Source organism: Drosophila eugracilis, unplaced genomic scaffold (genome assembly GCF_018153835.1).
Source record: "Drosophila eugracilis isolate 14026-0451.02 unplaced genomic scaffold, ASM1815383v1 contig_1197, whole genome shotgun sequence".
NCBI lineage: Eukaryota > Metazoa > Arthropoda > Insecta > Diptera > Drosophilidae > Drosophila > Drosophila eugracilis.
In genome coordinates, this window is record NW_024571981.1 from 1,741,182 (window position 1) to 1,761,943 (window position 20,762).

A 20,762-nucleotide genomic window follows, 5' to 3' on the forward strand; every position below is an offset into this window, starting at 1 on the left:
AAAAACTAAGCTTTTCTTTCTATGTAGCGAAGGCGAAGAAGGTCACGGTGTGTTGTAGATCATGAGGATTGGATGCGATACAAGGCCCACAGACAACAGGAGGTGGTCAAAGTCAAGTCGCAGGCTTAGACTAGGCCTGGGACTCTAAGAGACCCACAAAGTCCACAATTGAATGCATTGGCAATGAGCGCAAAAATACTTTTAATGAAAGTTGGCACTTTGCTTTTTGGGTTTTCTCGGCTTGTTTGGGATTTTCGGTTTGTCTTTACTTTTTTTTTTCATTTTGGTTTGTTTAGTTTTCCAGCATTTTGATTTGTGGCAGGCAGCCATGGAAAATGGTCTTGTGGTTGGTTGTCGAGGAGCATTTGCACAGGAGCTATCGGTTTAACTTTTAGCCGAGGTGTTTGAGCCAACTAATTGGATGTGGACAATGGATGGTTTATTGTCTGTGTTGCTACTGGGGATCCTTAATTGGTGGGCAGACATCAAAGCGGATCTATTCGGGGGCTGCAAAGTAAATCAAGTCAACTAAATCACAACCTGAGCAGGTAGAAATGATTTAATAAGGTTTCACCCACTTTCACTATCGATGACATTTTATGATGCTTATAAAAAAGTGGTTAAAAGAAAAAGGATTTCAAAGGTTATTAAGATGTTTTGATATTAATAACACTTGATGAAATAAACAAGTGATTTTATAGTCAAATTAACACGCAATTTTAATATTTTTTGGTTGTGATAAATGTCCATTGAAAGGTGTTAAGGTGTTAAGGATACTAATGCATGATCTTGTGAAGACCCCAGTAAAAGTATCTAAGAAGTCACCGTTTAAAAAGAGTTCGTGTTGTGTTTATTTCTTCTCTTCCTTCTTGTCCTTTTCCTTGCCCTTGTCCTTTTCCTTGCCCTTGTCCTTATCCTTGCCTTTGTCCTTGCCTTTGTCCTTGGACTCCTCCTCCTGTGCTTCTGCCGGTGGTGGCTCCTCTTTCTGTTCCTCCTCCTCCAACGGCGGAAGGCCCAAGTGCATCCTCGACCATCGAGGCATGTTGAATAGGCACCAGAAGGGAATGATCATCATGATAACCATGGTTCCGCCTCCCATGATAAAGCGTTGGGCACCGCTCATCGGAAACCGTGGTGGACCTGCCATGGGTATATAGCTGCGACACAAAGTCGATCGGAACTTTGGCGTCCCCATTTGGTTTAAGTACTTCCGCACCAAAGAGAAACTCATGTTGGTTTCTGGGAATGATAAGTTTTAACTTTTAATGGTTTTAATAATTCAATTTACCAAAAAAATATTTAAACGCCTGTGTGGATCAAACGAAAATAATAAAATGCGAAGAAATATTTTTATGACAGTTCATCACCGAAATACGGAAGACGGAAAGCCTGCTGAAAGCTGAAAGAAAAACTCAGCAGGAAAAAATCGAGACTCGGTTCAAAAACAAAGGTTAAACAGGCATTAAAAATGCTAATGAAAGATATGAGCCCCGAGGCCCGATTTCAATTCAATTCGAAACCGCAGACAGTGGCACTTGAGGAGAGATGTGAAATTTTTAATTTGGAATTCCGTGCGAAGGCAATTGTTGAGATGGATGGGATTATTATATAAAATGTGCGATGAACTGCAAATGTCTGTGGATTAATGCGAAGATCTCCGATGTTTTGGATTAAATGAAGTTGAAACAACACAACAGGGCAAGCCGCGGGTGTTGTGTTTATCAATTTATTGCAACAATAAACGGAATAGTTGAATGATATTCATTAATGCCTTCATTTTGGTAGGCTGAAAGAATGAAGTTATGTGTAGTTTAATATATGTCTAATGATGATAATTGCAGACGATTTTCAAATATCCAAAATCTAATTCTTGAATTGTATTTTATTTTAATTTTATTGTTATAGAAACCTCTTTTCTGAGCTCTAAAATTCAAAATTTTAAAACGCGCGAAGCTAAGTAGGGTTGTCTACTCTTACAAAACAGGTATTTTAGCTAAGACACACACCATAAAGCCAACTACTGCCTTAGCAACCTCTTTAAAGCTGATTAGTACAAAACTATTCATTTAGTTCAAGGAATGCCCACCTGAAAATTTTAAGAACAGTGTCGCTTTTCTTATTTAGAACAGGAAATTAAATTTGAAAAAATATAATAACTTTTATCAGAGAAAACTACCGTCAAAAATTATAAAAGTTTGATAAAATTCAATTTTAAGGAATGGATATGCTAAAAAAATTCAGAATGATTAGCAATGTATTTTTAAAAAAAATGTGCGATGAACTGCAAATGTCTGTGGATTAATGCGAAGATCCCCGATGTTTTGGATTAATTGAAGTTGAAACAACACAACAGGGCAAGCCGCTGGTGTTGTGTTTATCAATTTATTGCAACAATAAACGGAATAGTTGAATGATATTTATTAATGCCTTCATTTTGGTAGGCTGAAAGATTGAAGTTATATGTAGTTTTACGTATGTCTAATGCAGACGATTTCCAAATATCCAAAACTAATTCTTGAAGTGTATTTTATTTTAATTTGATTGTTATAGAAACCTCTTTTCTGAGCTCTAAAATTTAAAATTTTAAAATGCGCGAAGCTAAGTAGGGTTGACCGAATAATTTTACATGAAAGGAAGGAAGGAAATCCCAATAATTTAATCTTAGAAAAGTATATTTCTAATAATACAAATTATTGCCGTCTTCAGTAACTAATATTAAAAACTAAGAGTTTATAATCATTACAAGTCCTCAATGACAAAGTCTTAAAAAAACCAAAATAAAACGTTCATTGCATCAATATTTTAGGATTTTCCGTGTAGACATCAAACAATCTACCTGCAAATGTATTCCCGTTTTTTGCAGATTCGTATAAAAATACAGATCATAAGTCAATTGCACTGCGAATAGCAGGTAGATGGCCTGACATGGAAAATCATAAAATATTTGGCCTTTTTTAAGGGGCCATTATTGGGATTTCCTTCCTTCTTTTCATGTAAAATTATTCGGTCAACCCTCAATGACCTGCTCATGCATTACAGCTGAAGACACCCGAAACACTCAGATCAGTCGAAGACACCCGAAACACCCGACTCATTTCAAGACACTCGAATCACTTCAAGACACCCGACTCATTTCAAGACACTCGACTCATTTTCAAGACACCCGACTCACTTTTCCCAAAAACATGGGTGTCTCAGAGACTCGCTTCATTTGTTATGAGTGTGTCGGGTGTCTGTTGAAAAGAGTACTGGGTGCGCAAGTGCACATTCGAAATGAGCTTGTGCAAGGCACACACCCTTATTTTAGGGTGCCGATCACACTCTGAGTGCCGAAAAGGCACACATGATTCGTGTGCACTCATAGACTGGGTGTACCCTTGCCGTTCTCTGATACATACATATGTATATAGATATAACTTCCTGACCATCTTGGGAATAGATGGAATAAAGCGTACTAACAATCAACCGTTAGAGCAGAGACCAGAATTGCCACTTGGTACATTCTTTTACACTGACTACCATAATTTAAGATCCGACATCTGTATGTATTAAACATGATGTATGTATTAAATATTTTCTAAAATTCTTTTTAGAAATATTAATAATATTAATATTTTAGCATTTTGTTACAATTTCTAAGTACTATATACGCCAGAATTTTTTGAAGCTTATATAATAAATCTATACTTATGAATATTATGACTTACCTAATTTAAGAACATTTCCTTATTTAATCTCTAAAACTTTCATGTCCACAAACTCGCAACTCTTGGAAAAACTTTAACGGCGAAAAAAAAACTCATACAAGAGGAAAAGCTTTTTACAAGACGTCTATAAAAGCCAGGCCCAGTCGACCAAGCGGATTCAGTCGATTTAGGTGAAAGTCAGGTGCGGGATCAGGCTCCGGATTCGATGACCAGGAAACTGTGGATAACTTACCGACTCCAAGCTCCAGCTAAAACTTCAAACAAGATTACATAATTCGAGAAAGTGAAAGCCGGAAACATGTTTTATGCGGTCATATGGATTTTCTGCGCAACTCTCTTGACAATCTTGTTTGGAGGTGTGCGAAAACCAAAAAGATTTCCTCCAGGACCTCGTTGGTATCCGATAGTGGGAAGTGCCCTTCAGGTTTCCCAGCTTCGATGTCGTCTTGGAATGTTCTGCAAAGTGATTGATGTACTCGCCAAGCAATATGTGAATCCTTATGGCTTCTTTGGTCTAAAGATTGGCAAGGATAAGGTGGTTATAGCCTATACGAACGATGCCATTAATGAAATGATGACCAATGAAGATATTGATGGCCGACCCGATGGTATATTTTATCGCCTGAGGACTTTTAATTCCCGATTAGGAGTTCTTTTAACCGACGGTGAAATGTGGGTGGAGCAGCGTAGATTTATTTTAAGACATTTGAAGAATTTCGGATTTGCAAGAAGTGGAATGTTGGACATTGTACACAATGAAGCAACCTGTTTGCTTCAGGACCTTAAGGATCAAGTTATAAAGTCTGGAGGAAAGCAGGCGCGGATTGAAATGCACGACCTTACGAGTGTATATGTTTTAAATACACTATGGTGCATGCTGAGTGGCAGGAGATATGAACCTGGTTCTCCAGAAATCACAGAACTATTGGAGACGTTCTTTGAGCTCTTCAAAAATATAGATATGGTGGGAGCTCTATTCAGTCACTTTCCTCTGCTTCGATTTATAGCTCCGGACTACTCTGGCTATAATGGGTTTGTAGAAAGCCATCGTTCGTTGTACTCCTTTATGAACAAGGAGATCGACTTGCATCGCTTAACTTTTAAGAACTATGATGAGCCAAGGGATCTGATGGATTCCTATCTTCGTGCCCAGGAGGAGGGAAATGATGAAAAGGGCATGTTTAGTGATGAAAGCCTTTTGGCCATTTGTTTGGATATGTTTTTGGCTGGATCTGAGACTACTAACAAGAGTTTGGGCTTCTGTTTCATGCATTTGGTATTACAACCTGAAATCCAGGAGCGGGCTTTTCAAGAAATCAAGGAGGTAGTTGGTCTAGAGCGCATACCTGAGTGGTCCAAAGATCGCTTGAAATTGCCATATTGCGAGGCCATCACTTTGGAGGCGGTAAGGATGTTCATGCTCCATACTTTTGGCATTCCGCATCGAGCTGTGCGCGATACTCGATTATCAGGATATGAAATTCCCAAAGACACCATGGTTATAGCCTGTTTCAGGGGAATGCTCATCAACCCAGTAGATTTCCCCGACCCAGAGACATTCGATCCTGAGAGATTCCTGTTCGATGGTCATTTAAAGCTACCCGAAGCCTTCAATCCCTTTGGCTTCGGACGTCATCGATGCATGGGAGATTTGTTAGGAAGACAGAACTTATTTATGTTTACCACCACAGTGCTGCAGAACTTCAAAATGGTGGCCATTCCTGGACAAGTGCCGGAGGAGATACCTCTAGAAGGAGCTACCGCTGCCGTAAAGCCATATGACATAATGCTGGTAGCCAGGGAGCAATTGTAATTATTATAGGTTTATAGTACTTACCTCGTCATGGATCACCATTAGAGAATAGTGGATTTAATGATACCCCCAAATACTTCCCTAAAATTCAATAAAATGTATACCAGAATATATTACACAGATCAATTTTTACATTCTCTATTTAAACATTTAATTATCAATATCATTATAATTATTATTGTTCATCTTGTTGTTGATTTGTAGTCTACAAAGTTTTCACTTAGTTCAAGTCAACTCGTGCTGAGCGATTTCAACAGAAGCATTTCTCTATTCATTATATAAAAGAATGAATGAATGAATGTACAAAAACTGGCGTACAAATAAATATTGCCACAAAAATGTTCAATTACACAATGGATTATAATGTGAATGGGTTTTGGCTTTCTTCTCTTCTGTTTGTTATTTAAAGCTATTTGTTTATATGCATACACTATTCTTAATGGAAAACAATTGTTGCTCCTTCGCCTCTCCGTCGACATCTAAGTATATAGTTATTTAAAAATTTAAATTTGTGTTCTGTTTTCGTTTTACTTAGGTGTTTCTTGATTTTTCCCTTTGATATTCTCACTCTGAGCTTGCTGCTAGACACTGGGCTTACATGATCTATATGTGTGTATATAAATATATATGCTCGTGTTCGTGTATATACTATATGTAAAAACTCTAACAATCGTTACACAAAAAGCAAGCCAGCCAAAAAACTATTAACTTAGCTGCAGTTCCAAGCACTTCTATTAGTAAAGTAAATCTGCATTTTGATTTGCGAAACTTAAGTATCTGCACCAGTATGAATGTGGTGATATATATTTTAGAATAATATAAATTGGGGCTGCATTAGCATTACTGGTAACTGCTGCACATAATTTTCTTGGTCCGTAGTTCCCAACGCGCGAGAGGAAGAGTATGATTATAAATTAAATTGAGTTGTAATAGATTAGGTTTTAAGATTGTGACGATGTTAAATAAATAAAAACGATTGGAATACGTTATGGTTGGTATTGAAGGAAGTAAACCAATCCTATGACAATTTAAAGATTTTTCAATACAGAAATTAAAGGTCTAATATCATACTTTTCAGTTACTGAACTTAAAAATACATGTTTCTTTCTACAAATTAAATGGTTTATATTAAATATATTGTCATGCTTTATAAGATTTTGTTTCTCTTAATTAAGCCGATTTAGGCTAAATTGTCTGGAAAAATTCCAGATCATTTATATTTAAATCGTGCTTTTAATTCATCGTTTGGATTTAAAAATTTAAGACTTGAGCTGATATTAGGCCTGTAATCTCTTTTGAAAAGTGTCTTATATAGTAAGTCTCCAGATTTTCTGTCAAATAAATAGTCCCATTAGGGCTAGGATATGTTCAGTTCAGAAGTTTAGACTCTAAAGGGCGACTAGCAGGCATTCGAAATTAGCGCAACATCAAACTTTGAGAAACTGGCAAAGTTTCGTTCTCCATTCTCGCTACAAACACATTGACTAAAATCTAATGAAATTCCCTAAAAACCATTGCACCAGTTTCGCGCTGATTTTGTTTTTCTGACAGAGCCCCCAGTTTCTTCCGTCTATCAATTTTTCCGGAATCCAAAGGTGGGCAACTGTTGGGCACAACAACAAGCCACAATATACAAAATGCCAAAGAAGAAGTTTAGTTTAGCCGTTTGCCGGGGCACAAGGTGCATCGTCTGTTCGTTCCGGAAGCGTTTCTCTATTTGGAAGGCTTGTGGCAGGGTCACCAGTGGCAGCAGAAACCACAGGGAGTACTTTAAGCCAAAGATAAAGAAGAGTGAGTATGGTGCGAAGAGCAGCATCGCGTACAAAACATGCGAGGCAGTGCGTCCAATCAAAATAGCCAGCGTTACGATTCCAGCACGGCGATCGTTGTCTGCATCTCGTGTATTATTGCTGTGCAGGATGGCCTCCGTGTTTAGTGCCAGTGGAATTGCGTAGCCCATTGTCGTCCAGTCTACATGACCAGTTTGTGACATGAAGGCAAATAGCACCGAAATTGGCCCAAAGAGTATCAGTATAACCAGATCTCCAAGGGCAATATACTTGAAACCAATACCTCCTGTGTACAGAAAACTGGAGGACAGTCCACCGAAGTAGATTAGTGCCAAGTGCTCCATTTTTGCTGGACTGAGCACAGCCAGCAAAACAAAGCCTCCACAGCCAGCCATGTACAAAATGGCACCTAGCGAAACCACCTGAAAATAAAAATAGCTTATAATATGTAATTATGTTAAACGGTCAAATTAAGTTAATTTATTAAATATCTAATAAATGCACTGATTTGCGTTTTAAAAATAGAAAGATACAAAAGTTTAAAGAAATAATTTTAAAGTTATCCTTATCACAGTTTAATATTTTTTTTAAATATATTTGTGAATGCACTTATAGTTATGCCCTTGATTTAAATTAGCATTTTGCTAATTGCCAAAAAAATATTCAAAAAACAACTGGCTCCGTAAAATGGTTTTATTTTCATCACGATTTTTTCAACGAAATGAAAAACATTTAATTTCTCAAGAAATTTATTGGTATATATGTAAATAATATATTTCCATTGCAGAGGCAAAAGTTTAAAGCTATACAATTTTTGCATATGGAATGCAAAGATAGTCAAAATAAATTGTTGCCGTTATGGATCAACTTAACTTAGTTCCTAATCAGAACACAATTGAAAAATCACGTTTTATTTTTGTTATGATTTTTTTTTCGCCGAAACAAAAAAAATTTAATTTCTCTTGAAATTCATAGGGATATAAAAACACCATTGTAGAGGCAAAAGTTTGAAGCGATACAATCACAAAATTTGTAAGGAATGCAAAAACACTCAAACGAAAAATACAGAAATTCAATTGTTAATTGCCTTCAGCCTCTCCTGAGGGTTAACATTGAAAATCATAAATTTTGTATCTATGGATCTGGCATTTATTAATTAATAATTAATTGATTCAAACTATTTCTCACCTCATCCTTTGTGAGTATGTGGTCCACCAGCGTGCGGTCGTCGGCCTTCTGTTTGTCGATGCCCTTGATGAAGTCGAAGTAGGTGTTTACGACGTTGCCGGCGCAGTGGACAGTGACCACTGTGAATGCGGTAAGGAAAAAAGTGGCCAGCGAAAACTCTGCCGCCCACTGGGAGCGGTGGGCCAAGGCCGAGCCGAGGAGTGTAGGCACTAGACTGGCGGACAGCGACCAGGGACGCAGAGCTAGGAGATAAGTTTTCAGTTTCATAAATGTACCGGATGTGGATGAGTGCCCTGTTAGTCCAGTTAGTGCTTTTCCAGCACCTGCACCTGATGTAGATTCTACTTTGATCTCCTCCTCGTCCTCCGTTTTGGTTTTACCATTCCTGGACAGATGGCCATTGGGCAACAGCTGGCTTGTTGTGTCCATTGCAAACTGCTCGGGATTACTGGCACTACGGAGCGAAACGAAACGAAACCTATTCACCAGGTATTCGTATTCGACAGCTTGTTTGACCTTGGTCTCTTCTCCAGAATTTGTTTACAAAAGCTTAAATATTAAATAGTAATTTTCTGATGCCGGCACATGCGCTGCCTGCTTTCGATAATAGCTAATTTTGTATACACAGCATTTTGTCAGTGGGGAATGGATATCTTATGGGGGCCTCAGGGGCTCCCGAAACCACGAAATTTCACCCGTGCAGCTCTCTCTCACTCTATCCTTCTCTTTCCCTCTTCTGCTACAGCGATCTGCCGGAACTCTTCCCTTTTGAGAACTGTTTTTTCTTTTCTTGGTACCGGTTCCGGACAGATTGATTTCGCCGCTAATCAATTTATCTGCGATTTTTCCCTTATTTATTTTAATCAAACAAATCAACTGTCACGTCACGTCAGCGCAAAAACCGGAGACGGTCACACCTTTTAGCCAGGTCTGGCAGTATGTCTTTTCTTGTGCAGCCCTGGATTAAGTTTCTAAATGGGTTTTTATAAATTAAAGTAATTAGCAAAATATGAAATAAAAACCCAAATATTCATTTAAACATTTGCTTCATTTATTTGAATTAATAAATGCGGGTTTTTATTTTTTTTAATAGAAATTTTATTGTTGTTGTACAGGCCATATTCGAGGTAATTGTTTACTTCATATTTGTAAAAACCTCCGAAATTCTCTAAAAAAGTCAATATATAATAAATAGTAAGTTCCATTATATTTTGAAGACAGAGTAATTATACCTTGAACCTTAGCTTTGCTTGTGCAGCCCTGGTCGCAATCAGCTGTTAAAAAAACTTAATATTTGTTTGTTGATTTCCATAAAATTGTTAAAGTAAAGATGGATTATAATATACACAAAATATGTAGGGTTTGCCTAGAGGAGCTACATCCTGTGACTTCAATTTATAGCACAGACTTTGCCATGATCCCCTCGGTTATGTTGATGCAATGTGCCAAAATAAGAGTAGGTATTATAAAAAATAAACCATAAATGAAAAAATGTCACATATCCAATTCATTTAAATTTTTAAGGTTTTCAAAACCGATGGCTTGCCTTCGGTAATCTGCAACAACTGCATTTACCGTCTGGGAGTTGCCTTCCACTTCAAACAGGAATGTGAAAATAGCGATCTTCGGCTGCGGCAATATCTGGGCATTCTAGAGTCTTGGCGTCAGGATGCAGCCACTAACACGGACATTGTTGAGAAACCTTCGCATCTACAACGCTATAGCGACGAGGAGGAGCCGGCGGAAAGCAAAGTGAGCAAGAGGCGATCCCGATATCAAAGAAAGCCACCAGAGGAGCACAAGAAAAGAGGGCCCAAACCAGTGCCAAAGATGCCCCACACGTGCTACGAATGTCACAAAAGCTTCAAGTGTATTGCTCAACTAACTCAACACATAAGAACACACACAGGAGAGAAACCCTATCAATGCAGCTTCTGCATACAAAGATTCGCACAGAAGTACAACCTCAAAGTGCATGAAAGGACTCATACGGGCGACAAGCCATTTCAATGTGAAATCTGCTCCAAACAATTCTCGGCATTGGGTAATTTCCAGGCGCATCAAAAAATTCATTTAGGAGTGCGGGATCAGATATGCTCCCTCTGTCAAAAAGGTTTCTATACAGCCGGTGATCTATCAAAACACATGATAACTCATACGGGCATTAAAAACCATCATTGCGATGTCTGCGGCAAGGCCTTCAGTAGGCGAAGAGATATGAGATCTCATAAGATAAAACTCCATCCCCTCGAATCTAGTACAAATCATGACATAGTAGACGATGATGATGACGAACCCATAGACACGGATCCTGTGGGGCTAGATTCCCTGGATCACTCCCACTTCAAGTGCCCGGATTGCGACAAGGCTTTTGATACGGCGGACAATCTAAGTCTTCATTTTCGAACACATGCTGTTAACAATAATCTGCTAAATCTCCCGCTTCCACCTGCACCACCTATGTCGCATCACTATCATCACGATGCATTGCATCATCTGGGACCACCGAATCCTGCCACCCAAATGGGAATGGCTGCTATGGCTCATATGTTGGCTCCACCGCCGCCTCCACCGCCCACGCCCAGCGAAGGGCGTTACACAATGCTACACCATACGGCGGCTCAGAGATTACATTACTGAAGTATTACAATAATATAATTTTTAAAAGCCATATCTATCGAGGTTGGGTATTGGTGTTTAATTATCTATCCATATTCAGTATTTGTTTTTTAATATTGAACACTTTTATTTAGTTTGTCTATATAAAATGGAAATATCTTGTCATGTCTGCTTTTATATCTTTACAATAAATACATATAGAAATTTGGCAAGCACAGCTTCTATAAAAATTATTACTTAAATGCAAAAACTAAAACACTAAGAACTCTTCACGCATTCTTGTCGAATGCGATCGTCCATATAAAATTTTCATTACTTTGTATACACCTAGCTTGATTTGTGTTTTCTGTATGTAAAAATTGTATCTCAATATTGGTTTGTTTGGTATTGGTATGCATCGTTGGTATCGGCTTGATCCAGTTTAAATATGTGTATAAAATGCTCAAAAATCAATCGAAGAACTATCATAAAATATTGCTTTTGACAACGGCCCGGAATGACTGATTCCTGAGATAGAATCCTCTTTACTTGAGTTTTGCTTTCAGCCACTCCTCGGTTAATTCGTCCAGTTCGCGAATTTCATAGACACGTGTGAGATCCACTTCCCGTTGAAGAGCACTCTTAGTGCAGGCATACATCATCTGTAGTTCGATCTGAAATAGAGAAATGATTAATTAAATTAAGAACGTGTACTTTTTATCATATCTTTTAAAAGTCAATCAAAATTGCAAAGCCATATAATAATAAATATTATTGGGATCTTGTGTTTGATTACCTGACTATCCCTTGGGGTGTAAAAAATAAAACACATGGGGTAGGAAATGCGCTGATCGTCGTGAACCATTTTATACGTATAGATTACATATCGGGGCTGATGTCCTGGCAATGTGTCTTGAAGTTCATCTACTGAAATATCGTCAATGAATTCATCGAGTACCACCGATTGCTTTTCCCGGTCGACTTTTACTGAAAAAGAACTCCAGAGTTATAGAACTTCCGTCACCATGGCAATTAATGCTTACATATCAAAGCCGCATTATTTTTGCTCTTACTAAAGCGAAACTTCTTCAATTCCTCCAGAACTTCGTTGCTAATGTCGCAAATTTTGTTATCACCCTGTAAGAAACATATTTAATTGATTAATGTACGGAAATTACCAAAGATATCTGGGGACAGCAATCGCCGATCGAAAAACACAAACATAAACACGCCCACCTCTATTAGTCATGTTTTCATTTTGATAATTGATTTTCGATTTTGTTAATTTCTTACCATAGCTATAGTTTTGTCTTTTTGTAAGGAACCCAGGAAAAGGCCTGCGGATTCTTTGGCAGTTGTCGTTGTGTTTATATATCAGTTTTCCTTCAAAATCGTTTAAATGTTTTCTTTCTTGTATTTTTTGTGTTGTTGTTCCTGCAGTGCGACCGTTGTCTGAACGCCAAAAAATATCATGAAACACAGCTAAAAATATCGGTCATTTTGAATATACGATGTTTCTAGTATCGCTAAAAAGATATTGCGCACTTTATTATACCAATTGCAATAAAAAAGTTTTTTAATTCCATTTAAGAAATAAATAAATAAGATACACATAAAGTTATGAAAAAAATTGAATTTGTTATTAATAAATCTAAAATAACTTCTTTAAACCCGATACCATATTTTGATAGATTTTTCACCTCTAGTGCCTTAGAGGTGCTAGTAAAAACCGTTGTATTACACTAATGTCTGCAATAAATTTTTAACTGCCCAAACGATGTAGCTAGATTTATCGTACACTTTAGAAAACGATATTAAAGATGAAACTTGATTTGTGTGAGGGGAATAGTTTAGATTCCTGCTGGAAGATAGGAGGTCGCAAATCCCGGGCCCCATTCGATCGGAATGAGATCGAAGCCGTGAATATAGTGGATTGCTGGTAATTAAGCTATGTTTGATGTAAAACCTATATAGATATATATTTATTCAAATTCCATAACAAATTGATGAACGTTTTAGCAAGAAAATCACTGACTTAATAGACGAAAACACGTTGAGAATACGTCATACGAATACAAGGAACAATAGAAATGTAAATTTTAAACATATTTCACATCTGGCATACGGCGCTACTAATATTTATAGATGTCAGGTGGATATTCTTTTAGGTAAGACTAGTCATAGTAAATCGTTAATGCACACACATATATTCACACATCCGTTTAGGAGATACGAAACTTTTGCTGGATCAAATGAAAAGTAAGAATGTGGACTTTGTTCTTACAACCACAATATCTGTTTTGGACAAAAAATCGGATATTACAAATCAACATAAACGGAAGCGTGTGATCACTAAGAAAGCAAATATCACAATCTCAAAACGCCCCAGATTTCAGGAGTCTGAATTTTTAAGTGAATTCTCTCAGAAGTACTACGAAAACGTACTATCTGAATGTCAAATGTGGAAGTCAGAATGCACAGAACAGATGGTCGAGGATTTAAACCAGGTAAGTCCCCAAAAGGTCCCGTTAATCTTTTTCATCTTCTAAAATTGTATTTTAATAGTCTATAGAACTACCACGAAGATGTAAGGAATCAATGTCATATCATGCCTTTACCATAACTGAAGAAATACAAGATAACGAAGACCAAAACATTATAATGTCATCTGATGGTTTTGGTGATAACGATGAGTTAGATTTAACCATTTTTCAAGAACTTTACCCCAAAAACGGAAAAAAATCTGACTGTAATGAATAACAATTTTTAATACAAGTTTATTGAACTAATTTTTTTATCTTTAGTAAAAAAGCGCTTAACCACCCAGGATGCAACCGGCATTTTACCAGAAAAAATGCCGAGATTGGATGAATTGGAAATTTTCAAAGTTGACAATGCAATAATGGTCCAAATTATTCCTGACAACATTGATTCAGCTGGAGATAAATTAGAATGTAAACATTCGATGTCGCAATTTTCAAAGCCTTTTGAAGAAATAATATTCAGCAAACCGAAGAATTCTCGCAAAAGAAAACTCTTGGTAGATAACCATATTAAATACACTCGAGAACAACTCCAAAAGCATAGACGCAAATATATGGATGATTATATGTCTAGAACTGTAATAATACAAAAACCATCAGAAATACGGAAATTTCCTAATGAACTTTTAAGCAAACTGAATAAAACGTAAGAAAGATACATTTTATTGTTAAGTATTTTAATATTTAAAGTTTTATTTTCAGTGCAATATTTTCATCTATTGAAAATTATCGAAGCTTTAGGTCAAATAAAGAAGAAATGCATCAAGAGACCGAAAACATCTTGAGAAATATATTTGGCAGCGATTTTTCGAAGACCCTTTTAAAGGATATTTTTTACGTAAAAAAATTAAGTTATGAAGAGTCACATATTCATCAGGTCGAATCCCATGAAATAAAGAACGTCTTTTCATCTTCATTACCCCACGTGGTTAAAAATCCAGAAGGCAATAACAATTTCTTTCAACACACTTTACACTATGAGAATATTAATTTCGGTAAGATACAATTTTTGAAAAAATAAATGAAATCTAAATATATTTAATTTTATTTCAGGTGTTCACAATGTGATGATGAATCTACTAAACATTTGGCGTAAAAATTCCAAAATCACAGGAATCGATGCCCATGATTTTATAAAATCATTTGAAAGTCGCTTCAACGTTTCGATAGCCTTTATTAATTTATTATGTAAGTTCGAAACCAAATGGTTTATACAAATAATATACGTTGTGTTTGATTTTAGATCTAGTTCGAGATAATTTCATACAAATCTCAAAGCGGGGTAACTCCCTTGAAATGGACCAAATTACTCTAGGAAGAAAGGGTGTCAAGCTAATAGATAGTTTCTAAATATTGTTTAAAATCTTATAAAGACTGTTAGCAATTGTCACAACTTTGGAATTGTTATGTTGGTGTACGGTGCCCCATGACATGTTATTTTCATTGTTCCTTTCAAACGTCGCTTTTGTTAATAATTTGTTATCGTAGTTACTACTGCTTAAGCTGAAATTGTAGTCTTCGAAAAAGACTTTAAACTATTTCATAACCATCACTTTTTCGCTGTCTTTAAGAAATTGGCAAAGATGTCGAAGCTAAAAGGCTTATTTTCAATAGTTGGAAAAACTATAATTTTGGTTTTTGAAAAAATACAAATATTGGTTTTCATTGTTATTATCACCTCAACTTTAATATTAATTAAATATACTTCTTTGTTCCCATTGAAACTCATGTACCTTTTTTGTTACTATTACGTTATAGCTCCTATAATTCAATAACATTTGGAGTAATTCTCTAAACCGTAATTGTTGTCTTTGTTACACAATCTCATTCTCTTTATGACAACACCAAAATAAACAAGTTACAGAACATAAGGAATACAAAGTTTTTGGCTCTCTTATTTAAATGCCGATTTGCTGGGCTAGACCAGAATATATATGCAGAGTGCAGAATCCAATTACGGCAGCCACCAGCGCTTTCACTGCCACCGTCAGCCAGGGTCCAATAGTGAGGATATGGAGCATGCCCTCCAGCCAGACGCCCTTGAAAACAGTTACCGCCAGCAGCAGACTAACCAGCGGTTTCAGCGCTTTATTTAAATCGTGGCGGGTGAACAGCCAGATAAGAGTGGCCGTGCTTATGTGCTGCACAAGAAGTACATTTGACTCCAAACACTTGAGAATGTAAATCCAGCTGAACTCCGTTCCGCGGGCTCCCACCCAAAGCATGATGCCTCTAGATAGAATGACCTCGGCCGTGGCCCCTGCAGGAAAGGATTGTATAAATAGTTTTTGATATTATAAACATAGGCTTACGATATTAAAAGATAAAAAAAAAGGTAAAGGTAACTTTGAAAGCATCTTATTCCAACTGAATGAAAAGGCATAATTTATGTTTTGGCATTCGGACTTTTAAATTTGGGATTAAATAAGATATTGGTGACCTACAGCCAAGTCCAGCAGTAATAAGTTTTGAATGCCCCTTTCCGGGAATGCGACTTAAAATAAGGGCGAATCCAAGCAGATCGGCGATGTCCACGCTGCAGCGGAAGATCTCCTGTAAAGCAGAAAGCAAACACCACTTAACCTTAATAAAAGTCTAATGGTAAATATAGAGATAAGCACACGCACCGCGAAAAAATTGAACTCGTTGTTGGAAGAGGGAGCATCAGAGTAGAAGAATGTGGCCAGTACGAGCATCTTAACGAGCTGTGTGAATATGTAAATGCCGCCCGCCTGAACGCACTTCCAGAAGGCCCCATATTCTGACCTGTAAAAAAACCGGGACACTTCATAAATATTTTCATTGACCTGGTGGCGACTTGACACTTGGCAGAAAGAAACTCACAGGCCCGAGTATTTGTAGGTGAAGTAGTACGGCGTCAGCAGGGCTACACAATTTCCAAAGTGATACAGTGTCATTTTCTTTGATAACCTATGGCTAACTTATTTGGCTTAATTAAGAGAAGAATTAAAAGTTGAAAAGAAAAAAACTAGCGTTGCTCGTAGTAAGTTATCGATATGTGCCTGTCAGTGCTGCCGTAGCTTCTAGCTGAAAAGAAATAAATAGTGCAAACCATTTGGCTTGTAAAAATGTAAGTAATGTAACCTAATAGACAAGATTATTGTATACTTATAAAGCTATAATATAATTAGATTCATTATTTTATTAAGTTAATTATTTTACCACAGTTAAACAACTACAGCTCTGAAAACATTCGATTTTTTATAGGTCGTAAATTCGCCTTTTACTCATAATTACCGTATATTTTATATTTAGCGGAAAAACAAATTCCCGCCAACTTAAGTGCTTATCGATAGTTGCTTAGATATCAACACGTCATCGTCATCTGTCATCTGATGAGGGTTCTTGTGTGTATGGAAAATGAGTGTGTGTGGATCTGTGTGAGTGGGTTTTCTGCAATCTTTAACAATTACTATACATTTTCGATGCAACCCAAGGAAAATGCTCAAAGAAACACAAAATTTTTATTTGCTTAGGACACACAAAACTGCCAACTAATTTCCGAGTGGAGAAATCGACGGGAAACCAATGCTGTGAAAGAGGAAAACTAGGGAAAAATTTCGCCAACAGCTAGGAAAGTCCAAGAGATCAGTTCATTTGTGTGCATATGAAAAAACGACAACGTCAACTCCCTGGGACAAGCTGCTATCTGAAATGAGATGCAAACCCGAAGACGCCTTCATCAAACGGACCAGCAGGATTACAGCAGCAGTACTTATACCATTCAAGAGGACCAGCAGGGAGGAGCAGTCGCAGGATCTGGGGGTACAGGAACAGCTGGCGGATCGGGACTATTAGCACAGTCCCAGATTCAACCACCGACTGCTAACGAGGCGGCCATTCACATTGGAGACACAAACCTGTTGGGCGAATCTTTAACAGCCGACTACTCCGACGACAAATACGGCAAGGCGGCCCGTCAGTGGAACCTGCGCGCCTTTTCTGGCCAAGCACTCCGCACTCTGAGTGCCGCTGCCGCCGTGGTCACCGGAAACCAACCAGGCATCAACAATAATAACCAAAACAGCTATAGTTATCCCACTTCCATTCCAACAACCTCGCAGCTTTACCAACCGAAGGAGGATTACCAGGAACTGGAACCAGAACCAGAAATCTTCGTCATGGCTGCACGCGATCGGACGGGCGAATTTGCGAATGCAATTCGATCGCTTCAGGCACGCAACATCACTCGGGCAGTCAATATCCGAGATCCCCGCAAGGCCAAGCAGGTGCAGAGCTACTCGGAGTTCATGATGGTGGCCAAGTTTATCGGCAAGAACATAGCTAGTACATACGCAAAGCTAGAAAAGCTCACCATGTGTAAGTACTGGACTCACCATAAAACCTTTTTAGTTAAAGTCGAAGTAATTTTAGAGATATAAAGTATATATTGTAATACTATTGACATTGGCAATCAAAATAATTTACATAAAATTTTAAAAGTTTTAATAATAATACTTAAGTTATTAAATATTCATTCCAGTGGCCAAAAAGAAGAGTCTATTCGACGACAGACCGCAGGAGATTCAGGAGCTTACGTACATCATTAAAGGCGACCTCAACGCGTTGAATCAACAGATCGCTCGACTGCAGGACATCTCTAAAGATCAGCGGCGTCACACGAATGGCAAACACCTGGTGTCACATTCCTCCAACATGGTACTGGCCCTGCAATCCAAGCTAGCCAGCATGAGCACGGATTTTAAGCAGATTCTGGAGGTGCGCACTGAAAATCTCAAGCAGCAGAAAACGAGGCGTGATCAGTTTAGCCAGGGACCAGGTCCATTAGCGGCACACACCGTCTCTCCGTCGACAGCCAAGCAGGGATCGCTGCTCCTCAGCGAAGAGAACCAAGCAGTGAGCATAGACATGGGAAGCAGCGATACAACACCGCTCCTGTCAACCCAGACACAGATGGCTATTTATGATGATTCCGATAACTACGTCCAACAGAGAGCGGAAACTATGCAAAATATAGAATCGACCATCGTGGAACTGGGTGGCATATTCCAGCAACTGGCGCATATGGTTAAGGAGCAGGAAGAGATCGTGGAGCGCATTGACACGAATGTGGCGGATGCGGAATTGAATATTGAGGCGGCTCATGGCGAGATTTTGAAATACTTTCAGTCAGTCTCCAAGAATCGCTGGCTGATGATCAAGATATTTGGCGTTCTCATATTCTTCTTCCTGTTTTTCGTTGTTTTTATGTCGTAATCGAACACCAGTTGCTCATTAAAAGCCCCATGTACCTACCCATGTATACAGCATTTTAATTTAATCACAATATTCTTTATTCCAAGCTCTGGCCTCACGGAACGATTGTAAAATAAAGTTATAAATACAAACTAATGTAAGGGTAATTTTTTCGGGAAACTAAGGTAATTTAAAAAGAGCACGAGCCGGAATATCAATAAGCTGCAAATGAATTGAAGTTTTATTTTTTTTTAATATTTGGTATTTTACTTCATTATTATGGGTTATAATACCACAGTAAGAAAATCTATACTTAGGTATATTACAGGGAAAAGTGCTTACTAATCATTGCCACACAATTCTAAAAACTTGGACAATCTATGTTTGCCCTGCTGATAAGTTAAAGACCCATTCATAATCTTTATTATCATAAGTGCCGATTTCTCCATATTCATCTTCTTCAGTTAAAGACACCGCTGTCCCTCAAGCTAAATAGAAAAAATAAAAAATTAGTTACTTCGATTCGACTTTTATTTAATGCTTAAAACCAACTGCACCGAACGAAATGCAAAAATAATAATAAAAATACGTTAGAATCTCTTACTGCAGACAATAGGTTACAAATTATAAAAAAAAAGCTGCAATATGTTTTTATGAATTTACACTAAAATTTACAAGTGAAGTATTGTTCGCGGTTGAGGCGGAATCTCTCCAAAAAGGGAGGCTTCCACCCGAGTTATGACAACTAATACACAATGCGGATGCGCTGGCGCCAACAATGAGATCCCCAGGCAGCTGCCTCAAACCTCTATGTTGAGATGAGCGAATAAACCATGCTAAAATTAGCGAGAATCGTTAGACAATGAAGACCCGGCCACATAGTAAAATAATTTAAAATTACCCGTATATGTAATAGAAGAAGCTGATCAAGTAAACGGCCAGTTTAATCCAACCCTCACGCATATTCCGAGATAGTGTGTCGGTCTTTAGGACTGTGGTCGGATCATAAAGTCCAGGTCCGGACATTACAGGACGATTTTTGTATCTGAAAGGGGAGTCAATAAAATTGTAACAGTTAAGATTTTGTATTATATGAACGACCTTTCTACGATTTTTAGGCCACTTTTGCTTTGTAAAGTGAATCACTTACCGCCAAATATGATAGGCTATGAGAGGTATATTGATGCATAGTGAGAACCATTCACCACAGAACAGGAAGAGCAAATTCAGGAATATGTGCAGCAAGTACTCCGGTAAAACCAGCTGAAGTATAGTAATATAAATACAATGACTAGCTTTAAAGGCAAACACGAAGTTTACTGACCGGATTGAGGCTATTGCACTGATCAATTGGATTTTTATAGTCCGTTTTCAACTCATCGAACGCAATGACATGAAATATTGCGAAAAATATTAAAAATGCATCGCCAATCAGGGCCACTATATACGTGAAGGCGGTAAAGTTAAAGGCCATCTTGTAATATCGCTGGATCACGTTTTTGAATTGCTAAACAAAGTCACTTGCTAATTATTTACGTAAAAATCAGCTTCAAATTGTAGTACTCACTTTTTTTTTTTTACAAGGGCGGCGTTGATGACAGCTGTGCGCCAGGGATGCATAAAATTAGAAGGAAGTTTCAAGTTTTTGGTAACACTACAACGAGGAAATATTCAAGGCGAATAATAATGTAAAATTATATAATAGAGAAATACGAATATTGCATTAATAATAATGGAAACCAATAGAAAAATCTTAAGCATACAATGTCAACTATTAAATATATAATAATCAATAAATGCCAAATTGAATTAGCACAAAATAAAATAAAACTTTGTTTATTGAGTATTCGAAAATTTGTTTGTGTTATATTTTTTTCTAGTATTTTTTATTTTATTGTCCATCCAT

At 37.5% G+C, this 20,762-nt stretch overlaps 9 protein-coding genes across 10 annotated transcripts; 4 read left to right on the forward strand and 5 right to left on the reverse strand.

Moving 5' to 3' along the window:
- Positions 1-767: 767 nt before the first annotated feature.
- On the reverse strand, positions 768-1,357 carry LOC108115444. The gene is made up of 2 exons (XM_017226880.2): positions 1,289-1,357; positions 768-1,239 (listed from the first exon to the last, which is right to left on the reverse strand). The coding sequence occupies exon 2, from the start codon at positions 1,229-1,231 to the stop codon at positions 851-853; it is 381 nt and encodes a 126-aa protein (XP_017082369.2). The 5' UTR covers positions 1,232-1,239; positions 1,289-1,357; the 3' UTR covers positions 768-850.
- A 2,602-nt stretch (positions 1,358-3,959) lies between these two features.
- On the forward strand, positions 3,960-5,520 carry LOC108102304 (probable cytochrome P450 303a1). Its single transcript, XM_017207509.2, has one exon. It carries the CDS (start codon positions 4,006-4,008, stop codon positions 5,518-5,520), a length of 1,515 nt encoding a protein of 504 aa, XP_017062998.1. The 5' UTR covers positions 3,960-4,005.
- Positions 5,521-5,612: 92 nt separating this feature from the next.
- LOC108103227 (ubiA prenyltransferase domain-containing protein 1 homolog) lies at positions 5,613-9,421 on the reverse strand. Its single transcript, XM_017208667.2, has 2 exons — positions 8,499-9,421; positions 5,613-7,732 (listed from the first exon to the last, which is right to left on the reverse strand). Exons 1-2 carry the CDS (start codon positions 8,925-8,927, stop codon positions 7,094-7,096), a joined length of 1,068 nt encoding a protein of 355 aa, XP_017064156.1. The 5' UTR covers positions 8,928-9,421; the 3' UTR covers positions 5,613-7,093.
- Positions 9,422-9,690: 269 nt separating this feature from the next.
- Positions 9,691-11,334, forward strand: LOC108103138 (zinc finger protein 32). The gene is made up of 2 exons (XM_017208548.2): positions 9,691-9,954; positions 10,023-11,334. The coding sequence occupies exons 1-2, from the start codon at positions 9,829-9,831 to the stop codon at positions 11,136-11,138; spliced, it is 1,242 nt and encodes a 413-aa protein (XP_017064037.2). The 5' UTR covers positions 9,691-9,828; the 3' UTR covers positions 11,139-11,334.
- Positions 11,220-12,554, reverse strand: LOC108103314 (glia maturation factor beta). The gene is made up of 4 exons (XM_017208779.2): positions 12,390-12,554; positions 12,140-12,233; positions 11,893-12,083; positions 11,220-11,770 (listed from the first exon to the last, which is right to left on the reverse strand). The coding sequence occupies exons 1-4, from the start codon at positions 12,390-12,392 to the stop codon at positions 11,642-11,644; spliced, it is 417 nt and encodes a 138-aa protein (XP_017064268.1). The 5' UTR covers positions 12,393-12,554; the 3' UTR covers positions 11,220-11,641.
- Positions 12,555-12,776: 222 nt separating this feature from the next.
- Positions 12,777-15,029, forward strand: LOC108103781. The gene is made up of 8 exons (XM_017209456.2): positions 12,777-13,035; positions 13,116-13,264; positions 13,323-13,603; positions 13,662-13,845; positions 13,901-14,285; positions 14,342-14,634; positions 14,693-14,827; positions 14,883-15,029. Exons 1-8 carry the CDS (start codon positions 12,917-12,919, stop codon positions 14,987-14,989), a joined length of 1,653 nt encoding a protein of 550 aa, XP_017064945.2. The 5' UTR covers positions 12,777-12,916; the 3' UTR covers positions 14,990-15,029.
- Positions 15,030-15,185: 156 nt separating this feature from the next.
- LOC108103843 (transmembrane protein 147) lies at positions 15,186-16,665 on the reverse strand. Its single transcript, XM_017209579.2, has 4 exons — positions 16,484-16,665; positions 16,267-16,405; positions 16,084-16,192; positions 15,186-15,899 (listed from the first exon to the last, which is right to left on the reverse strand). The coding sequence occupies exons 1-4, from the start codon at positions 16,555-16,557 to the stop codon at positions 15,538-15,540; spliced, it is 684 nt and encodes a 227-aa protein (XP_017065068.1). The 5' UTR covers positions 16,558-16,665; the 3' UTR covers positions 15,186-15,537.
- A 315-nt stretch (positions 16,666-16,980) lies between these two features.
- Positions 16,981-19,012, forward strand: LOC108115943 (syntaxin-5). Of its 2 annotated transcripts, XM_017227984.2 has the most exons (3): positions 16,981-17,040; positions 17,137-17,980; positions 18,144-19,012. In XM_017227984.2, exons 2-3 carry the CDS (start codon positions 17,320-17,322, stop codon positions 18,875-18,877), a joined length of 1,395 nt encoding a protein of 464 aa, XP_017083473.1. In that variant the 5' UTR covers positions 16,981-17,040; positions 17,137-17,319; the 3' UTR covers positions 18,878-19,012. The 2 variants fall into 2 exon arrangements, with proteins under 2 accessions (XP_017083473.1, XP_041674670.1); XM_041818736.1 differs by lacking the exon at positions 16,981-17,040 and having other exon boundaries at positions 17,047-17,980.
- A 353-nt stretch (positions 19,013-19,365) lies between these two features.
- LOC108116760 (protein cornichon) lies at positions 19,366-20,532 on the reverse strand. The gene is made up of 5 exons (XM_017229192.2): positions 20,424-20,532; positions 20,181-20,363; positions 20,007-20,119; positions 19,758-19,901; positions 19,366-19,692 (listed from the first exon to the last, which is right to left on the reverse strand). The coding sequence occupies exons 2-5, from the start codon at positions 20,328-20,330 to the stop codon at positions 19,665-19,667; spliced, it is 435 nt and encodes a 144-aa protein (XP_017084681.2). The 5' UTR covers positions 20,331-20,363; positions 20,424-20,532; the 3' UTR covers positions 19,366-19,664.
- Between the last annotated feature and the right edge of the window lie 230 nt (positions 20,533-20,762).